The 18981-nt window shown below is 42.5% G+C and overlaps 1 protein-coding gene across 4 annotated transcripts in view; it reads left to right on the top strand.

The window, feature by feature from the left end:
- The first annotated feature begins 5440 nt into the window (after positions 1-5440).
- The window catches only part of Sorcs1 (sortilin related VPS10 domain containing receptor 1), a 507144-nt gene continuing 493603 nt past the window's right edge, over positions 5441-18981 (top strand). For all 4 annotated transcript variants that reach the window (XM_032892179.1, XM_032892181.1, XM_032892180.1 and 1 more), the window contains exon 1: positions 5441-6174. In XM_032892179.1, coding sequence (XP_032748070.1) covers positions 5617-6174 — 558 coding nt within the window. In that variant the 5' untranslated portion in view covers positions 5441-5616. The remainder of the gene's footprint in view (positions 6175-18981) is intronic.

Genomic DNA, 18981 nt, shown 5'->3' with positions numbered 1-18981 from the left:
TTTGTAAAAGAGACCTCCATCTTCTTGGGTGGATGCAGTGGTTGGTCACTTAGTGGCTTTGAGAATTGGTGGGCATCTTCCCTTTCTTTTGCCTCATTCTCTGGTATGTATTCCCAAAGAAACCAGTGGAAATGCAGCTCCAAGTTTTGAGATCTGCATATACTCTTCTCTATAGTTGAGCTAGGCAAAAGGTACGATGTTGGTTCTGTGACATAGGACATCAGAGTCTTGCACTGGATTTCTAAACCAGAGGATAACAGAAAAGAGGGATGTTTAATGTTACTTGTGAAGGTTTCAGGTCTTTTGAAAATGACAAACAAGTTATGTTAATGCATTATGAGCTTTTTGGTAAGTATATATTTTAGAATACCTAATGATACCACCTTTAAATAGGCTCACCTTGTCATGTGTGCATTTTATTGATTTCAGATTAAGCCTGAATATCTAAATGGGTTAATGTACGCAGATATGAGTTCACAAGATGACAGTCGTGTTGGTTTATGCCGCTCTTTTCCTAAATAATTGTATGAATCAGTCTTTGAAGCTTGAAACGGTTATGAAAGCAAGGCCTGATAGCCGAACAAAACTAATGTGAGACTTTAATTCATGTACGCATCAACTGGATGTGACAAAGTAGGATTGTGTGCAGAAGAAGATAATAAGATTCTGTTTTAAGTTTGTCTCTAACTCCATGACCTTGGGTAAATGTATATTTATTTTGTAAGACGCAGGCAAAACCTGCCCCCTACCTATCTTCTGGAGCTGCTGCAAGATTTATTGAACTAGAAGAAAAAGTGGTTTATAGATCTGGTGAGGCAGAAGTCACATAAATGCAAAGCAGTAGGATTAATTCCATGAGGTTTACAAAGTTAAGCTGGCTCTCATAACTTCCCTGTGTGTCAGGTAGCTAATCTTAGCCTACCTTTTTCCAAACATGAGTGCTCAGGTATTTCTCCAGCAATCTGGATTGTCTGAGAAGAGGCACACTGACGGAATCCCGACTGTGCCCAGTATTAATTTGATACCTAAAAGTACTTTAAAGAGCACTTTAAACTGTTCCCATCATTCCCTTGGTCAGCTATGGGAAGAGCTTAAATATTGTTCTACCTGGTTTTCTTCTGTGGTTCCTCGTGGCGTCCAGCAGAAATGCAAAACACCCTGCTTCAATGCTATCTAAGGAGAGCCAAGTATTTGGGAGCCATTAAAAGACATTGTTCTATTGCGGAAGCATGTGATATGATGTAATGCAGGCTGAAGTCAAGGTATCCATGAGAGAGGGAGCAGTGGAAGACAGGGGAAAGAATATAAGCATTTGGCTGGGAGTTATGGCACCTGCTGATTATCCCACAGGGGGGCTGAAGGAGGAGGATCACAAGGTTGAAGCCACTTAGTCTGCAGGATGAGACCATTCTTTGGAAAATCAAAGCAAAGCAAAGTTAGTTAACTGCAGAAAGAATCTCTCACAGAAAGATTATGGCAGTGATGAATGTCCCACCCTGCTTAGCATCTCCTCCTCATGCAAACCAAGTGAAGCCAGGAGGATAGGAACCACTGAGACACTTACCTCCTCCCCCTCTGCAAAATAACCCCTTATTCCCTTTTTCCAGCATTGCTGGTTCAATGTTACTGAAGCTTTCCAAGCAGTTACTGAGTGTCTCATCTATAGAAAGTCACCAATCGATGCTGTCTGTCCGGGGAATTTTGAGTAGAGAGAATTCCAAGAGAACTGGATATGCAGAGGCCTTGACTTGGGCACTACATGATAGTATCACCCTTGGTGGTTATACTGAAAAGTAGAGAAGACGGTAATATATGGCTGAGAGAACATTCGTAGATGCGCCACATACGTTGGTACGTTTAAAGTTTGGAGCACGTATAGAGGACACATCGGATTGACTCCGCTAGGTGAGATGTGGGAGGTGTTTCTACCCAGCTAGGCAGTCATTCTTTTATTGAGAGCTCCATGAGCTGGGCACCGAGGGAGACATTGGGAGAAAGAGCAAATTAATGCAGCTACTATGGTCTTTATCCACACACTGTTTTGAGGGAGGTTATTAATAGACGAAGAAAACAAACACAGGATTGAATGACACTGAGAAGGCACTATTGCGAGACTGCCAAAGGAAGGAGAGGCCAGGATGCTACTCCTGATGATACATCTGGCCGAGATCTTGACAGCAATGGCATATTTTTCATGGGCAAAATTTAAAAACCTTCCTCAGAGGAATCGGCAATGTATAATATCTTCAGGCTTATGACATTAATTTTCTAATAGCGTTTTCACAGGTCCATAATAACAACACCTATGGGGGCTGGTGAGACGGCTCAGCATACAGTGAATCATTGCTGATGCTGGTACCCAAAACACATGAGTTTCATCCCCTAAGCTGACAGAGCAGAAGGAAAGAACTCATTCCCAAAAGTGGTCCTCTGACTTCCACTCACACTGTGACAGGTATAGCCCTGTATACAGACACATGAAAATACGTAAATAAATATAAAAATATAATAACATATACCATACATACTGATGATGAACCAAACATACTTCAACAACAGACTTCCTGTGCTTTACCTGTTGTGGATTCCCAACAATGGGAAATTAATGATTTAGAAAATTCTTGTAATTTCTCCTATGACTTGTTGATAAAAGTCATTAGGGAAATAAAATGAACACACACACACACACACACACACACACACACACACACACACACACATACACCATTACCTGGGGCCAATTTTATTTGCATCTGTATAATTTTAACTTCACCAATGGATAATGGGAATTAGGCCTTAAATTTTTTAGCTGTCCTCAATAAAGTCTCAAATGACCCAAGGACGGTCACTTTAGAATGTCCTTCTTGGAAAATTTCTCTCTTGTTTTCATTACTGTTGAATTTTTTTATTCCTGAGCCAAGATTTCACTCTGTATCCCAGAATGCTCTTAAAGAAATTATGTAGCCCAGGCTGGCTTCAAACTAGGGCAATTCTCAGCTTCCCTATTGCTAGAATTAGGGACATGAGCCCCACATCCGGCTTTTGTGGGATCATCTTAACACATGTGTAAAAAGCCACTCCGTTCTTAGTGTTTGTAGCATTTTATTAAGGAAGATATTTATTTTAATACTAAAAATTTAATGCAGCAATACCTAAGGAAGCTCTAGTTGATCTCTGCTTGTCTTTGTTGTTTGTTTTGCTTTGTTTCAGGCTTCCCTTTAGATGGGAATCTATTGGGTTCTGGTTCTTTGCTCTGTGTCTTTCCTTTCCTGGAGGAATTTCTCACTCATTTACCCAGATTGGAAAAGAGGTTAACAGTATGGAAAGAAAGCATTAAACAAATGATGAACCTGCCGTGCTCTAAAATCTTCTCTATGGGAAGGATCAAGACTACCGTGAGACAGTGCTCTTGAGACAGTGGCCAGGAGGCCTGGGGAGGAGAGAGCACTGTTGATCCTTTAGAGGCTACAGCCTGCCAGAATGTGTTTCTCTTTTAGCAGAGTCTGTATTTGCACAGTGGCGGCACTTTTCAAAGAATCCTTGTCTTTTATTAGCCAGAGGACACGTTTAGGCACCCAGCTTCGATTCTTGGTATAAACAGCTCCTGTGTGTGTGATCCCTGGCTGCTTTCATTATAAGAACAATGCTATTTTCATTAATATTATTTATTTTGTATCTATTTGTCTATTTATCTACACAAGGTCCCACTCTGTAGCTGAGACACATCTCAACTTGACTGTGTCCTATCCTATGCTGGAATACATGGAGGCCATCGTAGATCAGTCTCTCAGGTGCTAGGAATCCCGTGAGCTGTAGGAACCATCATGTTGTGACATCTCTCTGGAATAGATTTTTATCACAAAGTTGTTCCTCTGGAGCATCGTTAGGGAGGTTTCATTAACTGAAGATTAATTGTCACTGTGTATTACTTTCAAGTAGGGCTCATCACAAACTTAAAAATTTTCTAGAGTAAGATGAAGATTCCAAATGCAAAACTAAACAAAAATCAAACTGCAAATGGGAATTGACACTATTTTATAACATCTGTTTATTCAATCCGTAAGTATTCCTTCAATAATTTCATAATCCTCATGTACTCAAGAAGATATTATCTAGTGCATGGAAATGGTAAAAAGATTCAATGGCATTTTGAAACTTGAAATCAACTAACAATTTGAAAAAAGGCTTGGCTTTTGAGAAACTGCAATTTCCAAAGTCCTCTCACTTACTATAAATCATTCCCTCAATTTCTGAACAGTGGCAGGGGATCTTGGGTAGACTGATATTATAATCACATAATTACAGAAGTTTAGGATCACAAAGGATTTTAAAGGTCATCTAATGCAACCACTTAATTTAATATGTGGGAAGCTCAATTGCCCGAGGTCCCACAGCAAACACCAACCTTCAAGCACTGGCTTGCTCAGGGGGATCTGAATGCATGTGTTAGCAACCCTGGACTAGACGCAGAAGCATACAAAGCCTTTCCTGTATTTGTTGATGGTCAGATCGATAACAAACTCACAACACATACCCACCAAGCCAATCACCTACAGTTCCTACCATTCAGTGCACTGTTCCCAAACACTGAGAACAAAATGGCAAACAGGTCACTTCTTCGGAGTTAGTCTCCCTTTTCCCAAGGAGTTCGTGGTCTCTTAAGGAAGCCAAGTTGTATACAGCTCCAAAATACTTGGGGAATCTTCACTTTAATTGTATTGTCAAGTGTGACTGCTTTCAATACCCGAGAGCGCTTAAGAAAACCTTGAAAGGAGTCTAGGAGGAATCACAAAGGGGTGGGGGACCTCTAATATATATATATATATATATATATATATATATATATATATATATATATATATATATATATATAGACTGAGCAAGACACACACACACACACACACACACACACACACACACAGAGTTTATTGCAGCACTCTCTGCTGCCTTCTGAGATCCTCTGCAGGCTGGGGCACACAAAGTAAGGACTAGATGCCAACTCGCCCAGTTTAACAGGGAGAGAGAGCAAGAACCCACTCATCTTCTAAACTGGAAAAGACAAGAAAAGGAGAAGAGAGGGGGAACAACCAAAGAGTAGAGAAGAGAAAACAGGAATAGGAAACCCTTCACAGCGCCTGTTCTGGGAGCAAGGAGCTGCTCGTCCCCAGAGGAAGGGTACTCAGGCTGCTTGCGGGGACTCTGCGCTCCTTGGGGAGGGTCGGGGACAGCACAGCCCGCGCCCGCCTCCCTGTACACAGCGCAGCTCGGCGGCGGGACGCAGCGCCCGGAGCCCTGGCAGAGCCCGCCCTCCCTTCCGCGTCGCCAGCCGGCGCGCGGCGCCCTCTCTGCCCGTGACTTCAGTTCGGCTCCACCCCCGCGCGGCGGCGGCGGCGGCGGCGGTGGCTCGCAGCTCCGTCCCAACCCGCGCGCTCCGCACAAGCCCAGCCTGGGCGAGCGGCAGGCACCTGCCCGGCGCCGCCTCCGCGCGCCCCGCCGCCGCCCAACTTGGATGGAGTTGTGGTCCTGAGCGCACACCCTGCCGCCTTCAGCCCAGAGCCTCGCTCCGCTGCCTGCCTTCGGTTCGGGACCCCCTCTCCGCTCCTCTCCGCTCCAGAGATGGGAAAAGTTGGCGCCGGGGACCGCTCCTCGGCCGCGCTTAGCGCGCTCCTAACGGGAGCGGGGCTTCTGATGCTCTTAGCCCCTGGCGTCTGCAGCAGCCTTTCTTGTTGCCCTCCGCAGCACCCTAGCTCGACCCCACGCTGGACCCTTACCCCAAGAGGCTTTTCTTACCCGGGACCGCTGGGTCGGGCTCCTGCCACGCCCCCGCCCCTCTTCATGAGACCCCTGTTCACAGTGGCCCCCGGGGACCGGGCGCTGTTTCTGGAGCGAGCTGGGGGCAGTAGGGTGTCAGCGGCGACCGCTTCACGCTCTGGCCGTAGGAGACGGAGTGGAATGGATCCTGAGAAGACTGAACCCGGAGAGGGTGCGAGTCGGAGCCGCCGGGACATGCTAAGGGATGGAGGGCAGCAGGGGCCTGGGACTGGCGCGCGGGACCCGGACAAAGCCACCCGCTTCCGGATGGAGGAGCTGAGATTGACCAGCACCACATTTGCGCTGACTGGAGACTCGGCACACAACCAAGCTATGGTCCACTGGTCTGGCCACAACAGCAGCGTGAGTAAAACGGAACTGTGGGCAAAGGGGTGAGAGAAGGAAAGGGTTACCATTCACTGTGAGAGCTGGTGGAGAATTGGGGGAAAGGGGTTTCTTTCTTGGGAGATGCTGCACAGTGAAGTCTTCCCATCTGGCCTCCCCCCAAGAGTTAATGGTGCCTACTAGGGAGTCCCCACCACCACCTTCAGAGTCTTCTCCAGATCAAAAGGTTCAAACTGGAACGGAACAAGCAGATCTTTTTTATTTCTTCAGTGACACTGGAGAGTGGAACTGAAGACCAACTGTGGGGGTGGTGTGTGCGTTAAAGTATTTTTAATGCAGTGCTGAAAGGGTTAAATTTCCAAGCCCACTGAAATTCACTGAAGGGACATTTCCTTACCTGATAGACGTACTGGGGGTGCACGGAGAAGTCGCATCTGTGGGCTTTTTATTTTATTATTATTCAGAGCTCCTAGACCCTTGTTCCACCCCAGAGAAGGCAAACTGCAGTACGATATAAGGTGCCCTTTGGTATTAGGATCTATTTGGGGACCAAACGGATGCAAGTTTCAGTGCAGAGGCTTCCCAGCATCTCCTGACAGCATTAGCAAGTGCATCTTGAGAGTCAGGCTTTTCTAACCCATGAAAGGGCAGTTGTTCTCTGGCATGGTCAGCCTGGGGAAGATCAGATAGATAGATTCCAGTGACAACAACTCCCTGTTTTCCCACGACTGACCTCCTCTAGGGAGGAGCTCAAATAAAGATTCGAGTTTCCCTTTATGAAGAACAGGACGAGATTTCAGTCGCTGAGAAAAGATTTAGGGTGCAACTCACTGGTTCTATCAGGAGCTTCCGATTTTCAGAGAAGCCTGGATGTTTGAAATCTGAGGAAGCTACCCAGTTTAGCCCAAACCTAGAAACTTCAATGCGCTGAAATAGTAACGAAGCAGCTTTGATGGTAATAACTGGAGATTTAAAAGCGCGTAAAGTTCTTTAGACTGCCGTGCCATGAGGGCGACAAGAAAAGTTAAAGGTTTACAAAACGGGAATTGGGGGTTAGGTGGGGGTGGGGGTAGGGGGAGGATCTCAACTGCAGCTTCCCCTGATGGAGTTGTGTCTGTAATATGCACAGTGGCTGCAACATGGTACCTTTGAAAATGTTTCCAGGAAGCTTGCCAACAAGTGCCATTTCACTGAGCTGTGTTCATTGTTGGGTTTTTAATGAGAGTTGAGAAGGTTTTGAAATATACAGTGTCATGCATTAGGCGGTCTAGCCTACCCTCTACTGAGGACAGCCCCTGATTTCTGTCTATTACAGCCTTCATGTGGGGCTGCTGCTGGAGGTTCTCAGAAGCGGTTTTAATCAAAATCTAAAGTTGAAGCAATTCCTACTCAAGTTCTGGACACTCTTGTCCTGGAGCACTGTGCAATCTACATCTTTTGTCTAATTGTTGCTGAACTTGATCCTTTCATTTTAACCTGGATCTTCCAATACTGACTAATAACTCCAGCTCCATTAAGTGATTAACTCAGAGCTCTGGCTTTAGGAGGAGATTTTCAATGTATCCAATGTGTTAGATCTTGTTGTATTAAGAAGAAGAAGAAAAAAAAGAAAGATAAAACTTTGGACTCAAAATATTTCTGGCTTTTAACGTAATTCAGGTTGTAAAATGTCGCTCACCCATTAAACCTCTACTTCAGTTCATCTCTTAAAAGATCTTGGAAAGAGAGTACATCCTTGGCAAATTTTAACCTCCATTTAGAAATGGCGCCAAGCACTGCCAGCTTTTCATTTTTTTTTTTTTTTTTTTGATGCACATGAGCTGAATGGGGCTTACTAGAATTGTGGCTTAGGGCAGGAACATGAATCTAAGATAATGTAGGAAATAATGAAGGTGCTGAGTGTTAAAGGCTGAACACTCAAATTATGCTAAGCACAGTGATGAGGGGGGCTCATACCTCACAGTTCCCTCCCGTCCTCTCTCCTCCCAGGTCCAGCTCTGAGCATCTCATGTAACTGCTTTATCTATCTTATTATGTATTGCCTAGATGATGAAGAAAGAGAAAACATTGTTTATCCAGTTCCATTAAGGAACCCGGGAGAGCAAAACGTTAAAGCATTTTGTAAAGAGGAACGATGTAGAAAGACACTTTGGCTAACTTTGTGCAATGGAAGCATAGAGAGACCTGAATCCTGTTTCACTCCTTAGTGTTTTACCACAGCATGGGCAACATGCTGTGGGTGAGGAATTCATCTACAGTTGGGGATGCTTCAAGATTAATATTCAAGAATCATATATCAAGTTACTTAGGAATATGTCCTGTGACAAAAATAATATTTTGTAACTATTCTCAATTTTATTATATTAATCCAGAGTGAGAAATGTACTTCTTTAAACCTGGGGACAAGATTAGGAGATTCCCACATTTTACACTTAGATCTTACAACCTCACAAACCTCATTTTCGGTTCTCAGAGAGGCAGGTAACACACCCGGAAGCCTCTGTCCCATTAGATAAAATCCTGGGTTTAGAAGAGTCTCTGATTACAATAGCACCTGCCTCCAAGGTGCAAGTGTATGGTGATTGACTGCCCGACAAACCAGTGAGGGACTCTGGATTGGTCTTTCATCTCATTCCCTTTTTTTTCCTGCCCTATCATCTGTTGGACTTGTGCACTTGTGTAGACACACAATTGTTGTGCTTCACCCGTGGGTGTAATGTGCGTCCTCCACACTGCAGTCTTCTCCCTTGATGGAAACGGTTGCTAGAGTTGGTAGAACACCTGGGGGGATCTTCTGGCACGAAAGGTGCTTGGTATGAATCATTTGTCATGAGCTTGGTGTCATGAGCAAGAACATATTGTTCCTATCCTACTCATTCCAGGCATGCTGTGCCCTGATCTAAATTTACATAGTAATCCTTAGAGTGTTACAAAATGTATCTGACTATACATGTGTTCTTGGTGCTGTACAGTGTTTATACTTTCATCCCAGGGGAATTTAAAGTGCTACATTCAGTAATCTATTAACTCCCTTGTAGGTGGTAAGTAGGTGACAAGTGTTAATATCGCCCTTTCATATTTTTATGCTGTAGTTAACTTGAATGTTTCAGTTCATCAGCTTGGCTCTTTCTCTCTGGCAGTAGTGCGAAGTGATTAACAGAACTTTTCACTTAGATTTTTCCATCGTGAATACTTAGTACTCATCAGAGAGTGTGGTATCCTGGTCAGCTTTTGCTTATCACTTTGCTCTTATTGGTTTCTAGAGGTGCCATGTCTACCTAACTTTACTGAATAAACTGAGTGCCCACTGGGTCATGGCAGGTCTCTGACATTCACTATTCTATTTAATCACATTGAGTAGACATCCTTACACAGATGAGGAAGCCAAGGCTACAAAAGGGTAAAAGTTCTGTGCATACATGAGTGCACAAGGCAGGAATCGAGCACCTACAGTCACCTGCTCTGAAAAGCCCCCAGAATGGCTTGCCTTACTAGCGTTGTGGCAGACAGAATGCTCTGGCCTTTGGACTCTATATAATTCATAACCCTATTTTGAGTTGATGTCTGACAGTGATAAGAAGGCATATTCTGGGCTAAAGGCTTCCTCTCCCTGAGGGAAAGCAGGTGCTGTACCTCGTCTCTATCATCATGCCTGTCACCTAAGTGGGGAGCTGGTTGTGTTCTCATCCACCCACCCCTACATCTTTTGTGAAAGGTGCAATCTGCACTTGGTGATTCAACGAGGGTAATCTAAGATCATTTAGCTCTCTGATTATCTTTCCCAATAGATTCTTTTCCTCCCCCTACTCATCTTTGTCTTCCTCCCCTTCCTCTTCTTCCTCTTCCTCCTCCCCCTTTCCCTCTTCTTCCTTCTTTCCCTTCTCTTCCTCCTCCTTCTTCTATGACACATCAGACGTTATAAAGAATTGTGTGTCAGTAATTTGGCAAACTGTTTTGATACAATGCCCCCCTTCTCTCTTTTCTGGCCTGACTCATTTGTATTTTTAAATAAAGTGAAGAAAAAGATCTTTACCTTCCTTTAGCCCACATTGTAACTTCTCTGGTGGTCCCCATGATTTTAATTACTGATAGCATTATGAGGAGGTACTTGGAAGGTAGCAATATTAGGGACAGATGGATCTGAGTTCACATCTTAACTCTACTGCTTCCCAACACATTGCCTTGGAAAGTACTTGAGTTCTTTAAAAGGTTCAGGCTCCCTTTCTGAGACTCAGGAAGGTATGCTTTCTGTGTTTTTTTCCTTAACAATGTACATTCAGTTCTTTGTGTTTGTGAAGTCTTTAATAAGTAATACTTCTTTAGGTGAAAAGCAAAGTCCGGTAATTAAGAATGACAAATTAGAGATCTGGTTGTATGTGAGTCAGTCACATCATGCTGACATCCACCACATATAACTAAAGTATAGTGGGAGAGTCTGGGATTTAGACCAGACACAATGACCTATATCTCTCACCAGTGAAATTTAAAAAAAAAAGCTTTTACTTCCCATTGATCTTTTCCCTATACCCATCCATGTATCCATGTTCAAATTTATTTGTGAGGTGTCCCGGACTTTGAGACCTACAGAGACTCAGAGATTCAATCTGTACCTATACATTTGTTGTTACTGGATTTGTTTTATCACATCTTTGATTTATTAAATGTGCTATTTTTTAATTGAAGGGTGGGAAATTTTGGCAAGCAAAAATCTCTTAGATATTGGCCCCTTTTGATGGGCATTGTCTAGGTTATATCAACTCTAGGAAGTTTATCACATTCTTTTAAAGCAGTTCCTTAGACATCTACTGTTTAGGTTATGTAAGCAGGTGGAATAAATTGTTTTGGTAATGAGAAGAATAACTACTTACTTGCCACAAGATTGACATGTGTCAACATTATGATGAGAACTTTAGATGAATTTTATTTACTTTTAATTCTCAAATACTTACTGAACTCCAAATACCTGTCATTCACTGGCATGGGGATGGATGTCTATGGCATGGAACCTAAAAAATGAATGAAAGAAAAAATTCTTGCCCCCTGAGAGCTTTCAGTCTTGTACCCAAAGAATCTTACAAGAGAGCACTGAGGATCCATGTGCTTTGAAGCAGAATAGCACATGATAGGATTGGAGAGGTGGACTGAATATCTTCTGGAAGGAAAGTCTCCAAGCTTTATTGCAGGGAGAATGCTCCAATGTCACTTTCAAATGCATGGAAAATTCAAATAATTAGAAAGTATAACAAGGCATTTTGAGCTGAACAGATTTCGTAAATAAGGAAGTAGAAGGGTCAGGGACATTACCACTCATTTCTAGGAAACCCACCTAGCTTTATTAAAACCTCTGTTGAAAGTTTAAATTTTAACATTAGTCTTAAATGTACTGTGGAAGAAAAGAGCTTGTGCATCAATCCTATAGTGGGTCTGGTTGTCTTCCGTGGCTAATGCCTGAATAGAAATGCCATGGTTACTGAAAGCTACAACTGACTATACTTGTACAGTAAATCTCGGCTCAACCATTTTTATGCAGACATATTTTTGTACATACATCCCCTTTTTGCCCCAGAATGATTTGCCACTGGTTAGTTTCTAGTCAGATATATCCCTAGCTCTTCTACCTGGAGAATAAGTTCATCCCCACCACCACCCTGACAGTTTATGTGAGTCACTAAATGTATGTTAAAAATTTGTCCCGTGTATCTCTCCATTTCTGTCCTGTAGTTCTGCATGGATAATGCGGATAATAGATCTTCTCCTGTTAGCAAGACTGTCCAGTCTCTGTTGTGTCTGAAGTCATTGCCAGAGAAGAGATGTGCCTAGAGTGAGGTGAGGTGAGGTCTGGCACAAGCTTACAGGTTGTTCTTGAGGAGCTGAAACTCTGCTCAGACAGGAATTTGACCTTGTCAAATAACTGATGGCAAAAAGGAGGGTCTTATTGTGTAACACTGACAGTATGAAAGCAGCCAGTTCTAAGACTTAGGTATGGGATAAAGGCAGAACAGGAATACTAGTATTTCTTCGGGCCATTCTCCATGTGTCTAAAGATACTGTATCTGTTTCTGTAGCACTCATAAATGTTGGCTTACCACTTGAGATCCTCTTTACATAGGCTTCTCTTCCCAAAGACTGGAGCATCACTTCCCTTCCCTGAGTTTCACTCTCAGCACAATCCTGTAAGTTGGAAGAGATGAATTCCATCCACATTTCTGAGAGAGGGAAGCCAGGTTCACTTTGTAGGATCAGAAAGCCAGAAACATTTGGCTACACTGTGCAACACATTGGATTCTTCGTATAGTCCTGCAGTCCTGCCAGGACTGTGCTAGGTAGGCGTTAGAACGTAGTTACTTTGTAGCCTCAGGGGTAGGCACAGTCTGTACAAATGTATCCACGTGTTAAGAACTGTGCGGGGTGACCAGGGAGCTCCAAAAGCCTAAACTTTTTTTCTGCTGAGTTAGGCGGTTCAGGTTATTTGCTTCTGGCTTCGGTGTATGAGTCCTCATTGATGCTCTCTGTGTGCATTAAACCTTGAACTAGTGGCTTTCAGAGAAACAGAGGGGGGTTGAAAGAGAGAGAGAGAGAGAGAGAGAGAGAGAGAGAGAGAGAGAGAGAGAGAGAGAGATCTCACCAGTAAGCTTCCTGACAGTAACCTAAGTGAATTCTGCACTGTACTGTTAATGTACTGCAGAGACAAGATTACATGGGTCTAGGGTAACTGTAGCTGACAATGGAAGAGCAAGGAGTAGAATCCTCCACCCACCACTTCCTTCCTTAACTGTTTTCTGCAGTGAGTTCTAATTTAAATAATGCTAAAGGTGGCCTCAGTTAAGGGAACAGAGGGTGTCACATTTTGAAGCAGAAGAAGTGAGACGTGATGCTAATGGTGATTAGCTCATGCTAATTCAAGAGAACATACTCAAAAATTAAACTGAGTCACAGGTTGTTACTTTCTTTCTTCTATTTCTAATTTCCAGGAGAGAAGACTGGATGAGAGTTTGGTGAATATTATGGTCTATATCTAGTGAAGATAAATTGATGGGTAGCCTCCAAGCCCTGTCCTCATAACATAAAGAGCCTTAAAGTTAGCGAGCGGCTGCTCATTGAGAACACGTTGTGGACCATGTCTGGGCTATGCCTGCCATCACAATGCCATTACAAACTACTTGGTGCTGTCTCCACTCTGAATCTGTGACTGTCCCAGTCTAAAGAACTTGCCCAAGGTGGCCAAGCTGGGAAATACCCAAGACAAGATTTGCCTTTTGCTGTTTTTAGATTCTAAAATTTTACTGCTTGCATGCTGCTCCTTATATAGGTTTATTATTTTTTTAATCATTCTGAAATTAAGAACTCCAGAAGGCAGAAGACCTGTAAGAAGACTCGTGGTCAAATGACACATTGGGTGGCACCCCTCTCAGGCCACTGACGAGTGATGCTTTGCTGAGAAGTCGCTTCAGGATATAGCTTGATCGTTGCCCTAAGCTTCTTCCAAAACTCATGCTCGCCCTCCTGGGCTCACCGATGCCTCATCATATTACTGAGAGCGAAGGTGTAGGAGTGTTCTTTGCTTCCTGCCTGCTGACTAATGACCCTAGAGTGACAGTGTGGACAACTGTATCTTTTTTTAAAAGAAGTGCTAATGAGAATCATATTAGCAGACAACCAGATGATCATGCTATGCCCTGGAGCAAATGGACTGATGCCTCTAGTCAGCAGCCCTTAATAGAGTAGCCTGGGCTATCAAGGCACAGAATCCTGTACTCAGCTCCAGGGCCTATATGTGCGTGGGTAGTGAGGTGGAGGTGTTTAGGGGTTATTGTTAGACTGCAGAAGACTGCCTTCTCTCAGCTATTCCACCCCAAACTCTCCAGTAGCATCTTTAAAGGGTTTTGAAGGGTTATTTTAGGCATCGCTCCTATACTAGGTTAGAAAATTCTCTATAGCCTGCTTGCTCTGAGTTGTATTTGGCTGAGATAATAGAGAGATTAAGGCTCGGTGGCACATACACAGTGACTAGCATGTCCCAAAGGACTGCCCTCCTGGGATTCACGTGCAAATTCCCAGGTGAGAGGCAGATGCTGGAGTCTTTGCATTGTGACAAATTCCTTGGAAATTTGTCCACTCTGGACACTGTTCATTTTAGAAACCCATGAATTTTAGGGCCCATAAAGCTCTTTTCTGTTCATACAATTGTAATCTTTATTAACATGCTACGGTTTCCCATGAAGAAGCGAAGCGTGTAGATTTTGAACTCTCCTTAATGGAAACTCCTGGTGCTTGTCTCAAGGCCTTGCTGATCACATGGGAGAGCATAGCCTCCCCAGGATTATTAGGACATTATTTTCCTGTCTGGACATAATGTAGTGGAAGTGGTAAAATGTTGCACATGAGCATATGTGACTTAAAATGTAGTATAACACCTAGAAATTCCTTTAATTTCTAGCTTTATTATCTGGTACATAAGTTAATTTGGCTAGCAGTGTAGTTCTGTGCCTCTGTTTGCCTTTAAAATGTGCATAATATTGAATTCTTTTAAAAAAATTTAAGCTACAATTTTTGGCATTTTGAGATTAATATAATTGCATTAGTTCCTCCTATATAGGTAGGTGATTTGTTAACATTACTTTTATTATTAATAATATCTGAGTATAGCCTACTAGAAGATGCTTATAATTCGTTTCTTGTAGTATTGCCTTTCTCCCCACATTAATCATGAAATTACATTTACGTTTGTATGCACACGTGTTTACGTATGTGCAGGCCAGAGGACAACTTAGAAGACTCAGATTTCTCCTTCCACCGTTGGGCGTGGGAATCGAACGTCAGGTGGGCAGGCTTGGCAGTAGCCATCTTCACCAGCTGAGAGGACTTGCCAGCCCCATGTTTTGTTTAGCTCCAGTTCCTTTCCTGGAATGAGGTCTGAGACACTGTGCCATTTATGTTTTGGGAAGGGGGAGGCATCCTTCTCAATTTTTATCTCTTCCCATCTAATGCCTCATCTTAAATGGTTTCTGTTTTATTTGCTTGCTGTCTGTAGAAGAGCAGTTCTCAGCCCGTAGGTTGAGATCCCTGTGTCAGATACCCTGCATGTCAGCTCACAATTCGTAACAGTAGCAACATTTCAGTTATAAAGTAGCAATGAAATAATGGGATTACCACAACATGAGGACCTGGATTAACGGGTTTCAGCATTAAGAAAGTTGAGAACCACTGCTAGATCTAGAACAAACAGCCTATGACCATATACGTGTATGTCCCAGATGATTAAAGCTGCTAAAAATGATAATTTCATGGGCACCTAGTTTGAAGTGCAAAATCTCTCACAAGAGACAAGAAAAAGAGATGGATCATAGAATAGTACAAAGCAAGGCCCAGGAAGTCAAGGACATTTTGGGGCAATGTTGTTCCCATATAGATTCCAAGTTCTGTAAATGCTCTTGGATGTAGTAAGGTTTTGAATGTCTTTCAATTATTCTATACAACAGCATAATGATGTTTTTATTTACAAAACCTATTTATGACTCAGAATGTTTGCTTGTGGTTATGATGAACACTGAGATTATGTGTGATTTTTTTTTTTGGTCTGTTTTTTTGATGTTTCTCAGCAAACAGTAAATTGCTTGAGTTCTTTTAAAAAGTTACTTTAAAAAGAAAAATAAAACATAAGGGGCCAAACATGCTTGTGAACTCGGCCTCATTAGCACTGACTTTGGGCGCTGAGCTGGACAAAGCACTCCCAGCATGTCGCTGGCTTCTTTTTCTAATCACTGTTGTTGGGAGACAGCAGTGCCCATAGTTTTCTCAACAAAATCACTCCTGTCTCTCTCCTGACAGGAGCGCAGCCTATATTCCTGGGCCCCCTTTCTGTCATTACCATTCTGATTCAGGGGAAAAAGAAACCAGAGGTAGATTTGTCTCTTGACTGTATCACATATTTTAGTCTATATCTCAGCTTTCATCTGGATTTTGGTCTATACCCTCACACCATAAATAGGCACATAAACGCATTCATAATTAAGATGTGCAACTTTGTGTATGTACATGTGCAAGCATGCGTGTGTGTGTGTGTGTGTGTGTGTGCACGTGCCCATGCACACACTTGCATATGTGATTCATAGCAGCATGTTCTTAAAGTGAACACCACTGTTCCTAAAAGTGAAGTGGGTACACTTGCGTGTCAACAGAACAGATGTTCAGACTGTTGGTTGGAACTCATATGGTGTTTTCTAGAAAAAGGAGAGAGGAAAGAGAAAGAAAGGCAAGGAGTAAGGAGAACAGAACTGTGGAGAATGAAAATATATATAATCACACCTGAATAGAGCGAGACAGAGAGAGAGGAAGAGAAATAGAGAGATCAGTAACAGCTTTGTTCCTCTGTTTTACGTTTCATTGTCAAGTAACTTCAAAATAACTCAAGTGATGTCTGTTGAGAAATGGACAAAAATCGTAATATTCATCATGGTACACAAACACTTTAGTTACAAATAAAAATGTCATAGGCAACAGAGGGATAGGGAAGGACAGATTAAAAAGGAGACAGATATAGACTGATAAAACAGGCAAATTGGGAAAGAGAAGGAAAAAGAAAATTTGAGAGCAAGCCACAGGAAGGCCTTTGATTAGGAAAGGCATTTTGCGGGACTAAGTTGTAGTAGGGCCATGTGGCATAGCTTCTCTATCCTCTTACTTGGCGATGTTTAACAACCAGCCATGTGAAGTAGCTATTCCAGGGCTGGTAACCCTGCATGTGTTGTGGCTTTGAGAGCAACTTGTGCCCTTAGCTCTCTGTGGTGTGTGTAGCATTTATGTGTTGTTAAGAATCTTTAAAGAACGATTAGTTTGGACAAATAAGCCTGATTGGTTCAGGTAGAGACAACATTTTAACCTATTCTGTTGTAATATTTATTACTTTGGAGAGTTAACACCCACATGCATTTTATAATATTGAAAACTGTATAGAGCCTTCTGGGTGGCTGTTACATCAATGCTGAGTGCTAGAAATATAAATACTTAATCTTTCTTCTGGAAGATGCACATCCTGGTAGAAGCAGATAGATGTGCAAGGAGATGAATGAGAACTTAGTGTGGCAAGGACATAATGGCTTACTAGAGTTTTACACAATGGGGTCTTGCCGCGAACGTGCTTGAGAGTGGGAGGCTATATTTTAAAGGGAAGTGACATGTATCTGGGATTTTAGTCAAAGTTAGTAAAACTATAGACAGAATATGGCTTGGTGGGAAAGGAGTGGTAGCTTGAGCTCACTCTTAATCCCCTCGTATCTTGAGTCTGGGCTTCACCTTTGATTGTGAGCAGTCAACAAGCTGCCAATGGTTTGATACCGAGTTCTTTATTCTTTATTAATTTATTCTCCAAAGTACTTGGTACAAAGGTCAATAGGACTTAAAAACAACAGATTAGCTTTTCTGTCTTATAATCTTCTATTAGACTATTGACCACAAACCCGACCAAAGAATTTGATTTTCCAAAAGAAATAAACTCATAAAAATCTGCCCTGTTCATGACGACACACCTTCAGACACACACAAAAGTCTTCAGAATACAATTTAATTATCTGAACAATGATGGTCACTCTCAGTGGTTCCTCTGTGTTTCTGGTTTTACACAGTCTAAGGAGAGGGTTTGCCATCTTAAATGCCTACCCAATCAGGATGAGCTACCTTAAAGCTACCAGCTCCTTACTTTCTTACCATCAATGTTTACAAGTACAGTGTGATTTTAAAGGCAGTGAGAGGACGCCAGGGAATTCTGTACCAAAGTTACCCATTCTTAATTGGTTACTTCTTGCAAATAAGAGAAAGCATTTACGAATTAAAATCCATACAAAGGTCACAGGAAACAACCTTAGGTTTTTTTTTTCTTCTTGTTTACTTTCTATGTAACTGGAAACAATGTACGGGCAGGAGAGAACGGATGAGGAACTTCTAGCTGTTGGCAGAAGGGGATGCCTTCAGGGTGTGTGTGGGCTCACAGGCTGTGAGAAGTGATGGCCAAGTGCCTTTGCACACAGCTCTCAGACTAGGTGCTCCTCGAGAGGCTGATGGAAAGTCTAGATCTGGACCTGGGATGACTTGGAAATGTTGACTCATATATGTTGTGCTTATGTATTGCAAGATTGAATGCTGGGATTTCATCATTTTAAAGCAGAAGGGGCTTGGGCAAAAGTTCTCCGAGTGATGTCAGATAAACACTAAATTAGGAATCCGTTCTCTATTTTACTTAAGCATTGACTTTATTTCATAGACGAGACCGCTTTTATATGTAGGTAATATCAAAGTCGAGAGAAAAAGAGAAAATTATATTTGACTTGAAAACTCTTTAGGCTTACAAGCACCTTCTTATTTCTTATTCACCTTAGTTCAGCTCAGTAAAGATTATGTGGGGAGGCAGATGAGATGGCTGAGTGGGTACAGAGTCTTGCTGCCAAGCTTTATAAACTAAGTTCGATTCCCAGGACTACAGGCTGAAAGGAGATAACCAACTCTCCCAAGTTGTCTGTCTGTCTGTCTGTCTGTCTGTCTGTCTGTCTGTCTGTCTGTCTCTCTCTCTCTCTCTCTCTCACACACACACACACACACACACACAAACACACACACATATAAACACACATACACACAGAGAGGTAGTATACAAACACAGACAGTACAAGAATGTTTGTCTGTTGCTTAGGAATGGTAGGACAAATGTTATGTCCCATCATGTGATCTTATAGAGCTTACAAATCATTAAATAACTGGAGAAATTAAAAGAAGAATGCATTATGACATGACTGTTACTCGATCCATTGAAATGTAGGCCATTCAGTCACCTGA

This window comes from Rattus rattus, chromosome 2, assembly GCF_011064425.1.
Source record: "Rattus rattus isolate New Zealand chromosome 2, Rrattus_CSIRO_v1, whole genome shotgun sequence".
Taxonomy (NCBI): Eukaryota; Metazoa; Chordata; class Mammalia; order Rodentia; family Muridae; genus Rattus; species Rattus rattus.
Note: the sequence above shows the minus strand (reverse complement) of the source record. Positions and strands in the feature narration are given on the sequence as shown.